Source organism: Primulina huaijiensis, chromosome 17, assembly GCF_012295235.1.
Source record: "Primulina huaijiensis isolate GDHJ02 chromosome 17, ASM1229523v2, whole genome shotgun sequence".
Taxonomy (NCBI): Eukaryota; Viridiplantae; Streptophyta; class Magnoliopsida; order Lamiales; family Gesneriaceae; genus Primulina; species Primulina huaijiensis.
In genome coordinates, this window is record NC_133322.1 from 4,734,103 (window position 1) to 4,752,060 (window position 17,958).

Below are 17,958 nucleotides of genomic sequence, written 5' to 3' on the forward strand. Positions count from 1 at the left end.
AATAATAATAATAATAATAATAATAATGTGTGAAAGTGAGGAGGGGTGGCGCAACGAGTAGACGACAAGATAGAGGCATTTTCCTTGTTCACCAATTACCATGTGGTCAAGGTCATGCCTTTTTCATAGGGATTATATATATTACATTTTTTTTTATTTTTTAAATCATTTTTTTTAAAAATCTAGAGATTTTAATAAAATTAAAAAATTTAGAAATTGTTTTTTATAATTGTAATGTACCACATGATTGTTTACAAATTCAAAAATATAAATAAAATTGGATACATATTTTATTAGGGTATGGTAGTTATAGATAATACAAAAATTTAATAAATTAGGTTTTTTTTTTTTTTTTTTTTTTTTTTTTTTTTTTTTNTGTGTAAATAAGAGGCCAAATGATCACGTGTTCGATATCAATATTTTTGATCAGTTAAGCTTACCTAGTGTAGTTCACCGATTGTCGTGATTTATAAGCTATTTTGTTAATTTTGTGTGTTTATCTAATGCAGTTTATGTCGTCACAAAAAAAGTTTTATTTTTTAGAAGATGTGTATTTTTCGTTTATAGAAAAATATACTATGAAATCAAAGTAATAAAATAGTAAGATGGAATATAATGAAATTGATTACTCTGAATAATATTTTCTATAAGATTTTTTTTTATTCAATTATTATACAATTTTGTTATTTGAATTTTTTTTATAGCTTTTACATTTTTTAATGACAGCAAATTAATCATCGTGAACATATCATTATCATGATTTAATATAGATAGTGTATAATATAAATTTATTTAATATTCAAGTATGAATAAATAATAAATAAATAAGCATATGAAATTGTGGGTGTTGAAAATTATATATTATTGTAGGAGTTACATCTCGTGACGTCACCTAATTTCACTAGACAATTACATTGAATGTAGAAAAAAGGGGATCGCAAATCTTTGATAATGTCTTTGTGAAAAGTAATTTTGATTTTTTTTATTTAAAAAAATGGATGTGAAATGTAATCTATGATTAATTATTTTTGTTTTTGTTTGTTTGAAATATTTTCTATTTATCAATTAATATTCATATTTATTATCATGATATATTAATTGTCTCGTGATTTAAAAGATTTTGAGTGATATAATTACTATCATCTTTAATTTTGATCAAATAGTACAAAATTTACATGAGTAATAAATCCATGCAATTATCAGAAAATAGATTAGTTGAAAATACTGATTGCAGCTATTAAGAAATAGAGTAAGTTTTTTGTGAAACGGTCTCACGAATTTTTATATATGAGACGCGTCAACCCTACCTATATTCATAATAAAATGTAATACTCTTAGCATAAAAAAGTAATACTTTTTTATGGATGACCCAAATAAGAGATTCGACCCACGAAATTAATCCGTGAGACCGTCTCACAAGAGTTTTTGTATAAGAAAAAATAAATTTTTTGGTCGAATAATTTGTCTTATTTTGGGCTTTGGTCTATTAGATACTCAAAATTTTGTTTTTGTGCTGTAATTTTAATAATTTTCTTTTAATTATAATTCGTCGAAATATTGTCGTGACATCGAAAATACGTATATAATACAAAAAAATTGATGAAATGTTCAATATCACATCAAAAATCGAGTCAAAATATATGGAAGACAAAAATTTTTGCATTAGACAAAAATTTGAATACTTGACAAAAAAAAAAAAAACTATTTTCAAAATAAAATAATGACACATGATATTTGAGGTAGTATATAATTTAAAATATTTTAGTCACACAAACTACTATACATTCAGGTGAACATATATTTGATCATATATTATAATATTAGATATGTTTGTGTATATAAAACTGGAAAACTAACATTTTCGTAAATTTATTATTATTATTTTTTCTTTTAGACCATCAAATTTTCAAATATTAGTTTTGATCTATTAGTTTTTATTTTTTTTCTTCATATTATTTTGTCGGAGTGGTGACATACAAACACGTACTTGAGATGAGTTTCGTAAGTCGCTCGACTCATGTCCCATACTTTAAGGGTACCCAAAAGTTTTTATATACATATTATAGCTTCAAATACATATCTAAAACAATATTTATTCTATTATACGATGTAAAAAAAATATCAAATATAAAGAGAATTCGATTTTATTAACCATAATAAGTGATTCCAGTCGAACATCATCATTATTTTTTTAAAATTATCAAAATTTGATACTGAGAATTCGTAAATTAATTTTTTGTTTCAGAAATTTCATTATGTTTATGATTTGTTCTGGATTATACTCAACGAATGATAATTATTAAAAAATTTCTTTCTACTTTTTCTTTATATTTGATAAGAAAATCAATAGGTACCTTAAACAATTTAAGACTAAATTTTATGAATCGCTAACTTCTTATGTCGATTTGTCTAGTTTTGTTAATTAAATGAATATAAATTATATATAGGTAAAACATATATATATCTGCATATATCAATATAATTTTGCCTCTAAATGTTTATGATCGCATGATTGGGAGAACAGTAGGTCTATTGTGAGACGGTCTTATGAATCTTTATTTGTGAGACGGGTCAACCCTACCGATATTCACAATAAAAAGTAATACTTGTAGCATAAAAAATAGTGTAGGTCTCTTGTGAGACGGTCTCACGAATCTTTATTTGTGAGACGGGTCAACCCTACTGATATTCACAATAAAAAATAATACTATTAACATAAAAAGTAATAATTTTTCATGTATGACCCAGATAAGATATCCGTCTCACAAAATACGACCCGTGAGACCGTCTCACACAAGTTTTTGTCTAAAAAGTAATATTTTTTCATGAATGACCCAAATAAAATATCCGTCTCACAAAATATGACCCGTGAGACAGTCTCACACAAGTTTTTGCCTTGAGGAGAAAATGATAAAAATATTATAAATTTCTTAATTGAAAATGATCATAATAGAGACGATGACATTATGTTTTGAAAAACTAATTTTAATGAAAAACTTTGATTTATTATTTTGAGATGTTCAATTTTTAAGTTTGACTTAGATCTCCGGAATATCAAGTATCACATTATTGACATGACGTTGAAAAATAATAATATAATATTGAAAAATGTTGATGTGATATCGAAAATTACTGGTTTGTTCGCTGACACATCAATAGCTAGATTATAATAACGAAAAATAAAAATTTAGCGAATCAAAACCTAAATTGAGATAAGTTAATAGACAAAAAAAATTTATTTTTCATATAAAACTCAATTCGATATTTGAGTCGAATTTTATAATACACCTTTGAATTAAATTTTTTTCAATATATTCTATATTATTTTAAATATATTTGAGACCGCACAAAGATGTTTTCCAGCTGAATACACCAAACATGGTCTGCAAATGTTAGGTGGGCGGAGGAGTCTGGTTTGGTAGGCGTGGCTTCTTTCCTTCCCATATAAACGCCATTTTAAGGAACCAGTAGAAAGTCAGAGTCTCTCCACAGCTCTGCTCTCTTTCAACTCTCAACCAATTTCAACAACAGGGAGAGACTCTGTGAATCGGGAGCCACTTATTTCCGCCGTTTGTTCGGTTCTTGTTTAGTTTCTTTCTCGCGAACAAGGATCGATAAATCTAGCGTGATCCCAGTTGAGAAACCATGGAACCCACTTCGGAGAAGCTCTCGCCGTTTGATTTCATGGATGCGTTGTTGAAAGTAGTCAAAATAGATAATTTCAATGGATCGTCGAATGTGGTGCCGGCGATACTGATTGGGAACAGGGACGTCATGATGCTGCTCACTACATCGTTTGCGGTGCTAATTGGGTGCGTTGTCGTGCTGGTGTGGCGAAGGGCAGCTGGATCGGCGAAGAAGGTGGAGCCTCCGAGGTTGGTGATTCCGAAGGCGGCGGGGGAGCCGGAGGAAGTGGATGATGGGAAGAAGAAAGTTACCATATTTTTTGGGACGCAGACTGGTACCGCTGAAGGCTTTGCTAAGGTAAACCAAAGAATAATTTGGACCAAATACTTTGGGATATTTTACTTGGAAAAGGGTGATAATGTCAATTTTCATGCCTTAAACTGCAAGTTTCTCGGTGGGTGATGAATCTAGCTTTTGAAGTGACAAGAATGGTCTTGTCAATGATGGGAACAAATTGAAGTGCTATTGGGCTTTAAAAATCTTGTTTGAATTGATAATCGTGGATTATAATATGGAAATCTTTATGATTTTGGGTTTCTCGTCTAGTTTCAGTTTTGAACTTCATTGGCATATTTATAAATTTATTTGATTTGATTTTCTTGTTGTAAAGGCTCTGGCTGAGGAAGCTAAAGCACGTTATCAACAGGCCAAGTTTAAAGTGGTTGACTTGGTGAGTTTTGTTTCTCTATTTCTGTTTTTATTTTATGTTATTTTTTTCTCCTGTTGAATCAACTTTTGATCCGGTTCATTTTAATCTGGGTAGGATGATTATGCTGCGGATGATGACGAGTATGAAGAGAAGCTGAAGAAGGAAACCTTTGCATTCTTCTTCCTAGCCACGTGGGTTATTTTTTTTAACTATAAATCTGGTACTTGCATAAAAAGACGCTGCTTTATTGAGTTGGTGAGTTTTGGTTGGATACAGGTACGGAGATGGTGAGCCAACAGACAATGCGGCTAGGTTTTACAAATGGTTTACGGAGGTAAAACCCGCTGAAGTATAAATAATTTTTTGGATTAAGCATTTGTCACTGCATAAAAACTATAGCCACTGGTACTTAAGCGATCAGAAAGTATAAATCTTAAAGCTGTACAAGAGTCATATGTAGACAGACAACTGTTGTTTTCAGATAGCCTCTTCCCAGTAGTTGCACCAACTTGCAAATCACGTGATCTTGATATTCGAGTCAACGGTGAGATCGAACAATTGTCATTTTACCTAACATGACTCAAATCTTACAAATACCATGATTGAGTCGTCCTGCATGCAGAGGCATTTGTTATCCTAACAAAATTTCTAAGATGTCAAAATACAGGGTGTACTTTGGGATTAATTTCTATGTCCTGTGACACAGGGAAAAGAAAGATCAGATTGGCTTAAGAATCTTCATTATGGTGTATTTGGGCTCGGGAACAGGCAATATGAGCATTTCAACAAGGTATCTGCTTGTTTGATACATATATGAGTACAGGCTTACTTGGTAAGATGGTTCTCTTGTAAATATCGACTGAAGTGTCATTCTTTTGTCTTTGTTTGACTAATAGATTGGAAAAGTTGTGGACGACTTGATTGCTGAGCAAGGTATTTTTTCTTCTCTTCGATTCTTTTCTAGACTAAAGTTCATCTGACTAGGAGAAGTGCAAACTTACATCAATATTCGATTAAATTTTGTTTACTTCAGAATTGTTTATTTGTGTGCCAACTTATGTACGCTTTTCCTTCGTTTTTTGAAAGGACATAATCAAAATGAATGTTGGATGTAGAGACAAATTCAATCAGAGGATATTTTATCCGTGTTGGTTCTTCTATGGTCTTGTGTTTCCATTCTTACTGGACGTATGCATTGTTCAGGTGGAAAAAGGCTTGTCCCGGTGGGTCTCGGAGACGATGATCAATGCATTGAAGATGACTTCACCGCATGGTACTGGGGTGATGATTAATAAGTACAGTGGTTTTTATTCTCTATCTTTCACTTCATCGGATGATAGCTTAAAATAATTATTACTCTTGATTGTAATGCAGGCGCGAGTTAGTGTGGCCTGAGTTGGATGACTTACTTCTTGACGAGGATAAGGCCTCTGGCACTACTCGCTATACTGCTGCAGTTTTGGAATATCGAGTTGTATTCTATGACCAGGCAGATGGATCAGTTACGGAGAATTGCTCAGCGAATGGCAATACCGTTTATGATGCTCTGCATCCCTGCATGTAACGAGAATGCTACCATTTTCCTTTTTATTCCTCTTTGGACCATTTTCTCGTAGAAATTTAAAGTGGCTTTATTTTTTTTACTTGACATTTTGATGTTTGTTCTGAAGAGTAAATGTTGCCGTAAGAAGAGAACTTCACTCTCCTGCATCTGATCGTTCGTGCACGCACTTGGAATTTGACATATCCGGAACCGGACTAACGTGAGTTCCTGCTTTTACATATTGTACCTATTGCATTCTCTAAATATTGAATGTCCTTTCCGAATCACGAATCGGCTTGTCCCTGACTTTGAACTTTGGGAGAAGAATGAATCTTATTATTAGTCTAAATGCTTCTTCTACTCTGCAGATATGAAACTGGTGATCATGTTGGCGTTTATTGTGAGAATTTGATTGAAACAGTGGAGGAAGCAGAAAGGTTATTGAATCTTCCCTCGCAAACATACTTCTCAATTCATGCTGATAAAGAGGATGGCACTCCACTCTGTGGTGGCTCCTTGCTACCTCCTTTCCCTCCTTGCACTTTAAGGACTGCACTTACTAAATATGCGGATCTTTTGAGTGCTCCCAAAAAGGTATATAATGCTGCATAGTCATCAAATTTTCCTTTCATGCAGCGAATAAGTCTCAAATGTGTCTTTTTTCCAGTCTTCTTTGCTCGCATTAGCTGCTTATGCTTCTGATCCAAATGAAGCTGATCGACTCAATCATCTTACTTCTCCGGCTGGAAAGGTTTGAATAGGTTCATTATTTATTTGGATTACTATCTTTGTGTATGATACCAAAGCTGAAAACTAGCATTTTTCTCATGGATTTTGATGCATCATCAGGAGGAATATGCTCAATATGTTATTGCAAGCCAGAGAAGTCTACTTGAGGTCATGGCTGATTTCCCATCCGCCAGGCCGCCTCTTGGTGTTTTCTTTGCCGCAGTTGTTCCACGCCTGCAGGCCAGATTTTATTCCATATCATCTTCCCCGAAGTAAGTGTTCATCATCCTATTCCATCTCTATCATGATAAAGTTTTGAGATTTTAGCTGCAATATCTGTGCAACACATGATCCTTGTTAATTTTGGAGTTGGTCTACTCAACTCTGCTAAATTAGTTGTTTCGGCATAATTCAGTTGTCATATTTGCCCTTATTTTGTTTGGCTGCCCAATCTTTCAGATTCTCATTGCCTCTAATTGTTCTTCCAGAATTTCACCATCTAGGATCCATGTGACATCTGCTTTGGTTTACGAGAAAACACCAACAGGACGAATTCATAAGGGTGTTTGCTCCACGTGGATGAAGGTATTTTTCCATTATTCAATTATGTTTCCATGTTACTCGTTGCTTCTTATTGTCCTCTAGTGATCAGTGCACTTTCTTGTCACTTAATTTCTCTTTCTGAAGCCTTGATTCTCAATTGCTACCCGTTTTCAGAATTCCGTGTCTTTGGAAGACAGTCGTGAGTGCAGTCAGGCACCGATTTTTGTCCGAACTTCAAACTTCAGGCTCCCTGCTGATCCTAAACTACCAATAATTATGATCGGTCCTGGTACGGGTTTGGCTCCATTTCGTGGTTTTCTTCAGGTTTGTGCAAAATGTTGTTGAATCTTGAATATTTTTTTGAGACTTGAATACAATTAGGATCCTTGTAATTTTCTAAGAATATTTACTGTTTATATTACAGGAAAGATTAGCTCTAAAGGAATTTGGATCGGAACTCGGTCCTGCCACCCTATTTTTCGGATGCAGGAACCGTGAGATGGTTAGTGATTATCTTAAAATTCATTCCAAGACATTCTTTTAACGTATCATAACAGTACAATATTCACAGTAGCTGCTGCAATTTGCAGGATTTTATCTACAAAGACGAGTTGAACAACTTTGTTGAAGCCGGTGTAATTTCAGACCTCATTGTTGCATTTTCACGTGAGGGACCCGCTAAAGAATATGTGCAGCATAAGATGCTGCAAAAGGTTGGTGTGCAACTTTTTTCACCAGTCGTGTCTATCTCAAATGGCAAAAGTTAATCTCTGATTCGATGTCTAACGAGATATTCATGAGAAAGTTATTAATTCATAAGATGTTTGAATTGCATGTGGTGTATTACAGGCTTCTGATGTCTGGAATGCAATCTCTGCGGGTGGCTACATTTACGTATGCGGAGATGCCAAAGGCATGGCCCGCGACGTTCACCGAACCCTTCACACCATAGCGCAAGAACAGGTTCGTGGCTCTGATTTTTCTTTTGTGAGGTCCTTTTTTCCTTGATGCCTGGTGGATCTTGTCCACTCCTTTATCATAGTATTTCAACCAACAATCTCACTTCAATCTACTACACCCTTTCAGAACTTCACTCTTTGAATTTAATATACTTTTCTTCGAAATAAAAGTAGCTACAGCCCACTTCTTACTTGATGTTTTTCGTGGATATCTGTATGTGCTACAGTTATGACGAGCCATATCTTTCGATACAACGACAAACAAATGATCCTATAATCATTTTAACTACATGGTCTCATTTTGAATATGCAATTGTCACTCAACGTTGCGCCTAACTAATAACGAGTCTTTTTTCAGGGATCTCTGGACAGCTCGAAAGCGGAGAGCATGGTGAAGAATCTGCAAATGACCGGACGATACTTGCGCGATGTATGGTGATAATCGTAAGTCCGCGGACCATTCATTCATCGAGAGACCTCAAAAAGATTACAAGATATGCAATGTGCAGAAACTCCCTGCCTCCTATTGTCAACCTTAACAAAGTAAACTTCAGTATTAATATGTATACGCTAGGCTGTTCTTCGTGATTTTTTTTCTTTCTAAAATTCAAAGAAATTCTAAATTTTTTTTATAAAAAAAATTTGTTCATGTAATTTATATCTAACAACCATAATATAAATAAGTATATTGGGCCTTTTCTTTTCTTTTTTTTTTTTTAAATTTTGGTTACTTGTATAATCATCGTGTTCGTTTTATTTCATTGGCTCCATTTAGTGGCAATTTTTATGTATATTTTATTTAAAATGATGATTAAAATATTATTTATTTCGTTACCATATTTTATTTATGATATTGACATTTGCTTAATTGGTAGTAAAAGAAAACACAAAAGTTTACGATTTCGATTCTTTTTAGTATGAAATATTATAAAATTATGAGAAAAAAGTGGTCGGGTTCTTTCGATGAAAAAATTTATGTCAGATCAAACTAAATTTACGAAAAAAACATTAAATTTTTACTTTCTTTTAAATTATTCTCTAATTTATATCCTATAATAATACAACATAATTTTCACATGGTGGTTTCTAAACACCATATATGACTATCTAATCAATGAGTATGTTTCTTGTGAGACGGTCTCACGAATTTTTATCTGTGAGACGACTCAATCCTACCGATATTCACGATAAAAAGTAATACTCTTAGCATAAAAAGTTATAATTTTTCATGAATGACTCAAATAAGAAACTCGTCTCACAAAATACGACTCGTGAGAATGTCTCACACAATTTTTTGTCCTAATCAACATCGTCCTTTTTTGAAATTTCAAGTATTTTATTTTAATGGAAATTATGATAATTATTACATTCCCTTCTTGAAGTGTACTCAGCCTAAATACAGTAAATAATATTAATACAAAATTATTCATCTCATTATATCATATTTGTGTTAAAAACAAAATTTCTAAAATAAAAATTTACTACACTTATAACATATATAAAAAAAAATTTAATAAGTTTTATTAAATAGCATATTGTGTATTCGATATATTGTCAGTCAATTGCGTCACTTTTATGTCTATTCACATCCAATAGATGAATCTCAGTCTCACTCCAACTCCAATGATGAATACGGTTGTTGAACATTATATCAAAATTATATATTTGTTGGAATAGAATAAGTGATTTCTAACTAAAATAACCAATTCACACATGCTGGTAAGCTTAATAGTTATAAGTTCAACGATTGTGAAAGAAGAAATAAAATATGATTTCAAAACATTAATTGGAAATTGAAATTAATTTAAGTAATATGACCGTCACATCATTTTACCAATTTCCCTTTTGAATTGTAAAGCAAGACATAGACTATGATTTCAACTTTGAATCATTACAAAAAAATACAGTCAACTTTCAATTATTACAAAAAATTACAGTCAACTTTGAATTATTACAAAAAATTACAATTAATATTTAAGAACCTCGGATATTTCAACATCTTTTACTATACATAAAATAAAACCCTTTTTTTTTTTAAAAAAAATAATTTTCGGTGAAGTCATTTTCTTATTTCAAATTTGACCTTTCTTATGTCTATTGTGAGACGGTCTCACGAATCTTTATCTGTGAGACTGGTCAACCCTACCGATATTCACAATAAAAAGTAATATTCTTAGCATAAAAAGTAATACTTTTTCATGGATGACTCAAATAAGAGACCCGTCTCAAAAAATACAACATGTGATACCGTCTCACACAAGTTTTTGCCTTCTGTATTTCATATCACTCCAAAATTGCATATAGAGTTCTTATTTTTAGTTAATTTACAGTTTGTTTGATGCCGACTTTGTTCAAGAAAAAAAATCATGATTACAAAGAAAATTGCTTCCAGAGTTAAAAAAACAAACAAATTTATGATACGGATAAATTTATATCACAAAAACTTTTGTGAGACAGTCTCTCACGGATCATTTTTTGAGACATATCTCATATTTTGGTCACCCATTAAAAAATATTACTTTTATACCAAAATTATTATTTATTATTATAAATATAAACATGATTAATTCGTTGGATCACATGATCCAAAGTCCAAACATGCATACTCTCCATCGAAAGAGGCACCAAAATGACAATTTTCACATACTATATCGATAATTTATTCTATGTTACACCGAGAGTGTAATTTATGAGACTCGATAGATGATTACGTGATCATTTTTTTTTATAAAATTACTCAGAGAAGAAGAGTCTCGGTATATCATTATATTTACTTAATCGAGATGAAGTTTTAAAGTAGTGATCATATTTAGAAGTTTGAAAAAAAATTATAATTTAGAAAAATATGGGTTTCTTCTTGTTTTAATGAATAGTTTTCTTTAAAATCGTGATAAAATAATGTATGAACACCCGATATGGACACCTTTGAATTTATCTTCTTTTCTTGTTGTACATATATTAGATAATTTAAACAAAGATTTTGTAAATTTTGATTTTTCAACTTTATGTTGTAGTTTTCATTTTGTTATTTTATGAACGTCAACCAAGATTTCTTATACACAAAAATATTGAAATATTGTATTTCAATTCCACATTTGCTTGTCAAATTAATTAATATTGTGAAAGACATTTTGTCTATTTTTCATTTGAAATAAGATCATAAATAATTATATAAACTAATTGTAGATTGTTGTTGTAATGTAATATATTGATATGTATGAAATTCGACAAGAATCAGCAAATAATTATATTGTTTGTTATATTCAATCGAATGAATTATATGTATAGTGAAAGAAGATAAATTAAAGGGAAGTCATAGTAAAAAAAATAAATCTCTAATTTCAAATCCTCAACTTTCTCAAATATATAAAATGAAATTTAATCCCACACACAAAATCTAATCTCTTTTTTGTATCTCTTTGGAAAAATAGGAAATTGTTTATTTTGATTCAGGTTATTGGGTAACAATTATTTGTTGTACATCTACACACACATTTAGCAACATATATATATATATATATTTGTTAAGTTGCTCACCAATCGTGTCCACTTCTATGTCCACCAATGACGTGGCGATCATCTACTCATTTATACTCATTTATAAGTACAGAGATGAACACTGTTGGTGTATAACATAGCAAAATTATACCCATCAATCTTCTTCTTCCCATAAAATATATCAATCTTCTTCCCAAAAAATTTTGTTCATGTGAATTCAAGGACACCGATGAATTTGCAAATAATAGATACATCCATTTCAAAAAAGTTGCAGAAAAAACGCAAGACAGAATGGCAACCATATTGATCAATGTGCGGTCAGCTAACTACCCTGTCGAATGCCGGCAGTCCCCAATCGCCTGGATTGAAGTCCAACAGGGAGCTTAGAACTTGATCAGCAGTTTCATGAAATGAACTATCCAACCTTGGATCCGGAACCATCACCACCGACCTGAGGTCAAATGTTTCCAGAATCGCCATTGATGTGAAAAAAGACGACAAAGGGTTAAAATTACAAGCAATATGGTCAGAAGTAGAAAGATGTCAAGAAACATGCAACAAAGAATAATGAGAAAATGTCATAAATAGGCAATGTCTATTTGCTTAAAGAGGTAGACAAGTAGAAGAAAGAATTCCATAAAATGTTACAAGTAGACAATAAATGTGTAACATCATTACAACTAGTTGGTACTTTATTCGCCCTTATTTCCACCGCTGAAATCAGAGGTAATTGTCATTGTACCGTAGAAAACGTCAAGAATTTATCAGGAATGCATACTCCTTTCCCAAGAAGTTAAACAAGATATAAAATATGCATACAACAACCTCTATCTTAGTTACACTACCTAAAAAATTATATATATACTTTATGCAGATGCCTTATTCCACCATAAAACAAAAGCATAATCCTAAAACATTAAGATTTTGTCTGATTCTGAAGAATCTCAAAGGAACACCAGTAATGAGCCTACTCTTCAAAAAGGAAAAAAAAGAGGAGACGATGCTGATTGGTTTGCCTCCATACTGGATAGGCATTCAATGTCGGGCAATTGCACATATCACATATGTGTGGGTAACCTAGTATTTTGGAGAATTAGAAACAAATAATGGTAGCTGGGAGTTGCATTGAATCTGAATTTCAGGCCATGGCTAGTCAAATTTCCAAAGAATTTGGTGAATGCTTTCTAAAGGAATTCAAGATATGAGTACATAGTCCTAGAATAATGCATTGCAACAACAAAGCAGCAGCAACCATAGCTCACAACCTGGTGCATAATGATATGACTATGCAATTGGAAATTGATAGACACTTTATTGAAGGGAAGTTAGATAGTGGGAGTATTTCACGAGTTATTTGCTAACCAAACAGCAGGTAGCTGATATAACAACAAAGAGTTTCCTTACACCAAAGTTCGAGGGGTTGAGCAAGCTGGAAACGTTTAACCTATGGTCCTACACACTCCAGCTTCAGGGGGACTATAGAAATGCAGATTTGAATTGATAACAAAAGAAGATTTGGCAGATGTCCAGTGATTAATGGAGAAAAACTATCCAATTACGTGCAATTTTGTCCAATAGCTATTATTTTCTTCCTTGTATATACACTTAATTAGTTTTTTGATTTGATCAGGATCTAATGTCCTTTTGCTTCTCCTATAGTTGCATCTAAAAATTTTGTAGTTTGGTGGTGGAAGTAAATGTACAGAATAACCACATAGAGCAACCTTTTTCTCTCAAATTGAGTCCTGTTAATGTCTTTCAATATCGTATTTCTTTTTCACTTTTTGTAGCCATAATCTAAATGAGTTTTCAATGCATATACTTATTGATTGATTTGATTTTCTGAAATTAAAAACTAAACAAGAAGCTCTGAGAGGAACTCTTCTGAACACAAATAGTGATGATACTTACCAACAGATAATATAGAGATTTTTATACCGGGAGAACCGAGGGTAAGGATGGACAGGACTAAACAGAAGAGATAAAGGAAAGGAGAAAAACATAGCACGACAAAAGAAGGCTCCGATTATTGGTTAACAAAAGAACCAGCTGACTATTTCTCTAAGGTCCGTTTCATTATTCTATTTCATGGCAGGGCAATATTCCATGAGTTATTTTACTTGCATGAAGGGAAATAGCAAAAGATATCAACATTTTGCGACACTTTCAATCCTTTCACTGTGAAAGCCAAGTCTGCACCACTCACCATCCAATCCATTCCAGTTCGTTAATTTATCTCAATAAAACGACGAGTTCCATACTACAAGATGTTGTCAAGACATACAAAGGCAAACATAGGCTTACATGCCAGCATTCTTAGCTGCTAGGACGCCGGATGGTGCATCTTCAAACACAAGAATCTTTGCTGGATCAATCGGTCCTCCCTAAAAACAAGCAACTTCAATTTATCGCACTGATGTAGGTAATATTAAATTTTTCAGAAGAATAGCAGCTCGAATACATTACAAAGTTAACAATCAGTCAAACATGATAATCACAATTTCCAAACAGCGATTTGTGGGTAGGGTCAGGGGAGTGTTGTTCAAATTCTTAGCTCATATGCCAAAGGGGGAAAAAAGTGACAGTAGCACCCTGTCAAAAAGAACTTTAACATAAAATAATATATAAAATTCTGCCTCTGCACTACCATACGAATATAATTGATCAAACCAAGTACACAACTTCATATTTAAGGTATATGATATTTTTGAGTGTCTGCACTTCAAATCAATTTCTCACATCCAGAAGTACAATTAAAGAGCTCGAGAAAAACAGAAGTTCAAGAAAAAACTATCTATTTTTCAGAATTCATCAATATGACTTGACAAATACAAAAGCTTAACAGTCAGATTGCTGCCAGGAACCAGAAAGACATATAGTACATAGAGTTCCAGCAGAGAATTGGTAAGGTGCATTAATGATCAGCTTGTTCATGACCAAAATATGCAACCGTGCTAGTGGCAACAACTAGTTATACTTTATTAAAAAAGAGAGGAGACCTCAAATCTTTTAGCTGCTGCAAGGAACACATCTGGTGATGGTTTCCCCTGTTTAACTTCTGGATCATCACCAAGAACAATATGATGCATCAGTGAAAAAAGTTCGCCGTGTCTTTGTGTTTTCAATAGGAAATGCCTCTTGTGCGAACTGTGTAATACACATTCCATTCATTAACTCGCTGCAGATCTTAGCTAAAATTAGCAACCAACGGTTACCCACAGAAATCTCATGACTTCAGAATATAAAACTAAGACTTACCCAGTTGCAACACAAATTGGTATTCCTTTTGCATGGAGGTGCAAAATCAAACGACTGGCTCCTGCATTACAAAGATAAGTGAAAAAAAAGTAACAGTCAGTGGTAACAAAGAGAATTGATGTACCAATAAACTGAGAGCAGAGTGTTGAAGTTCACATTTATGATTACAGAAGTAAAATATTAAAAGAGATAAACCACAGTCAGTTTAGTATACAGCTAATAGGAACAGGCCAGGACAATCAAGTGCTCAAAATTTCTGGAGGAAAAATACTAATAGTGACAAATTAAGTTTGTTTTATTCATTACAGTATCAGTTTCCTTAGATAAACATATAATCTAAAGACAAATGTGGTAATTCAAAAATAACGGAAAGAGTTCTTTCCAGCATAACCATCATAGAAACTCAAATCTCAATTGTCATTTAATAACACGATTCAATTTCACCAAGCAGCCACACCTAGTTATGTCTACAAATGCTTTGAAATGATTCCATCTTACTTTTCGAATCATAAAGAATTGTCAATGAATAATTTCTATTTCCCATTCTTATATCTAAAAGAAAAACCACACGTCCGTGCCAGTCCGCAGTGCTTTCACATCTGATATAGGATATTGAGGTACAGTTTGGTATTAGATGTTAGGATAGAAACAGAATATCCGACATCACAAACCAAATATCAGAAAAATACAATACCTGGCATGAGTTCACTAGTCGGGAACATATTTTGCAGCATTTCCTCTCTTTCAACAAGAAAATCTTCGGCAGAGAGTGAATCACTAATTCCAGTCTCTTCAACAAAAACTCGAGCAGCCTCTATTGCCTTCTTACCCATCATTTTAGCCTTGAGAGACCAATCAAAAGTCTTGTTGTATCTAGAAAGGATAATTTCCTGGACTTCAGTGTAGAATTTCTCTGTATCTGAAAAAAATGAAAAACGCTCCAAATATGCAATAGATAAATGAAAGCCCTACAAACAATGTCTAAATAACCAGAATAGGTAAAAGAAATAGGATAATAGATTAAAATGAAAGACATCAACAGCAGTGGAAAGTAGGAAAAAAGGAGTAGCAAATACAATTACAGGAAGAGAAACCATCAATACACGCGATGATCTATGGAAAAGAAAAAAGAAAAACCTATTAGGCTCATCATAACAATTACCATAAGGCGAATCTTTAAACCTCGAATCATTCTCACCTCTCACTCTATTTATCATTGTACATGCATGCTATCGAACACACTTTCCAAAAGAAAAACAAGATTCCCGAGACAAAAAATACCTCCATTTACAAATCAAAAGGACAAAATAAAAATAAACAGAAATTTCCCCTGTTCCGTTCAAGGCAGTGTGCTCAGAGATGGGGTCTCGACCTCTAAAAATCCACTTATAAATCCCAAAGTCTTTTTGGCATAGCTGCCACGAGGGTGCAACAGAGGTAAATAATTGTGTTCAACACAAAATCACCACACCACTTCCACAGTTGACACTGCAAGCTATGACCATCCTTAATTGCGAAAATAAGTTACCCAGTTGTAAATACTCACATTTTTCCATTATCATTTACCCTTTGGCTAAAGTTTGATATTACTGCACTGGCTTCGTAAAATTTATCCAACATGAAACAAATTCTAGAACACTTGAATTGCCATATTCAGCCGTTTACCAAAACACGTGAACTCATTTCCTACTGAATTCCTTGTTTACCGGCCTCCATTATATTTCTGAAACACATAAATCTTTGACTGGCAAAAAAAAAAAGAAAGAAATATCACAGCAATAAAAATGCTTAAAAACAAAGAAAAGAAAAATTCAGTAAACCAAAAAAAGTCAGATACAACAACCCACTAACAATATTCCAAATTAAAAACATCTGACGACGTAATACATTAAAAAGAAACAAAATTTAGCTGAGAAACCAGCATTTTCCGGGATTAATCGATTATGAAGACATAATTACCGAGTAAAAGTCCGTCCATATCGAAGGTAACGTGAGTGATCGAAGGCTTGGTTGAAGGCGTATCGTCTGCTCCACCTGGATTCGCCATTTGAGGGAGTCTGGTAGATCTTGGAGCTGCAAATGGCGGCTGGCTTTTACAGCTTCGGTTCTGCCATCGTTAGAGGACATATTCAAAAAATAAATTAATATGCTTTTTATATAAATTAATGAATAAATTTATTGATTAAATATATAGAATTTGTATATAAATAATTTACTAATTTATGTTAACTATATGTAAACTTGTTTTGTGAGATACAATTTTTCTGATAATTTTGAATATAATTTGTTTGGTGAAAAAAAAGGTAGAATGACTATTTAAAATAACAGTAGGCATTTTGTGATACGTTTATCCGTGAGACATTTCAACCATGTCCATATTTATAAGACGGCACGACGACATCTTTGATGTCTCATGTATAAGAAGATTTTAAATTTTAAAAAACATCGAAAACTATTCTTATTTTAACATTGATATTTTATTATTATCATTATTATTATTATTATTATTTGCTTGTAGATGATTTAATATTACAATAACTATTTGAAAAAAAATCTTTCATGCATTAAATAATATGTAATGACATATGATCGAGTAAATTCATTCATTACTAATATTTTTTTCAATGTATACTCGAACCAATTAAAGGTAACATTAAATTATTCAATATTTTTATTAATTATTCAAATATATATATATCCATTAAATTTTTTTACACAAAAAACTAATTTTAATATTTATGATTTTCCATAAAAATATGTCTAATAATCTTTATTTGCATTTCTTTTACATAATATGATATCTTTTTAAGAATTAACAATAAAATGATAATCAGAGGTGTAACAAATCGAGTCGGTTTGTGACGGCTCGAAAAATATTTCATTCGTATTTGAACCAAACTAGAACATGTTCGAATTTTTTTCGAGCCTAACTCGAACTCAAATTAATTTTCGATAGTTCGCGAGATTTATTATTTTATTAATATAATATAATTATATATTAAATAAATAAATTTCGAACATTGCGAGTACTTATTTTTTAGCAAAAGTTTGAATAATTTGCTAATATGTTCGAATCTTTCGAGTCGAACTTG

General features: G+C 32.3%; 2 protein-coding genes across 2 annotated transcripts; one reads left to right on the plus strand and one right to left on the minus strand.

The window, feature by feature from the left end:
- Positions 1–3,359: 3,359 nt before the first annotated feature.
- Positions 3,360–8,810, plus strand: LOC140962848 (NADPH--cytochrome P450 reductase-like). Its single transcript, XM_073421885.1, has 18 exons — positions 3,360–3,984; positions 4,298–4,357; positions 4,451–4,527; positions 4,613–4,670; positions 5,043–5,126; positions 5,233–5,269; positions 5,540–5,609; positions 5,711–5,896; positions 6,007–6,099; positions 6,248–6,473; positions 6,547–6,630; positions 6,729–6,880; positions 7,097–7,193; positions 7,326–7,475; positions 7,576–7,653; positions 7,742–7,864; positions 8,001–8,114; positions 8,469–8,810. Exons 1-18 carry the CDS (start codon positions 3,646–3,648, stop codon positions 8,547–8,549), a joined length of 2,109 nt encoding a protein of 702 aa, XP_073277986.1. The 5' UTR covers positions 3,360–3,645; the 3' UTR covers positions 8,550–8,810.
- A 2,943-nt stretch (positions 8,811–11,753) lies between these two features.
- On the minus strand, positions 11,754–16,994 carry LOC140963461 ((DL)-glycerol-3-phosphatase 2-like). The gene is made up of 6 exons (XM_073422798.1): positions 16,826–16,994; positions 15,561–15,785; positions 14,867–14,927; positions 14,608–14,755; positions 13,913–13,992; positions 11,754–12,059 (listed from the first exon to the last, which is right to left on the minus strand). The coding sequence occupies exons 1-6, from the start codon at positions 16,911–16,913 to the stop codon at positions 11,927–11,929; spliced, it is 735 nt and encodes a 244-aa protein (XP_073278899.1). The 5' UTR covers positions 16,914–16,994; the 3' UTR covers positions 11,754–11,926.
- Between the last annotated feature and the right edge of the window lie 964 nt (positions 16,995–17,958).

Coding starts and splice junctions, on each gene's coding strand:
- LOC140962848 (XM_073421885.1), top strand. CDS start 3,646: ATGGAACCCACTTCGGAGAAGCTCTCGCCGTTTGATTTCATGGATGCG. Junction 4,528..4,612: donor GCATTCTTCTTCCTAGCCAC/GTGGGTTATTTT, acceptor GGTTGGATACAG/GTACGGAGATGGTGAGCCAA. Junction 8,115..8,468: donor ACACCATAGCGCAAGAACAG/GTTCGTGGCTCT, acceptor GTCTTTTTTCAG/GGATCTCTGGACAGCTCGAA.
- LOC140963461 (XM_073422798.1), bottom strand. CDS start 16,913: ATGGCGAATCCAGGTGGAGCAGACGATACGCCTTCAACCAAGCCTTCG. Junction 14,756..14,866: donor CCAATTTGTGTTGCAACTGG/GTAAGTCTTAGT, acceptor TGTATTACACAG/TTCGCACAAGAGGCATTTCC. Junction 12,060..13,912: donor GCAGCTAAGAATGCTGGCAT/GTAAGCCTATGT, acceptor ATTTGACCTCAG/GTCGGTGGTGATGGTTCCGG.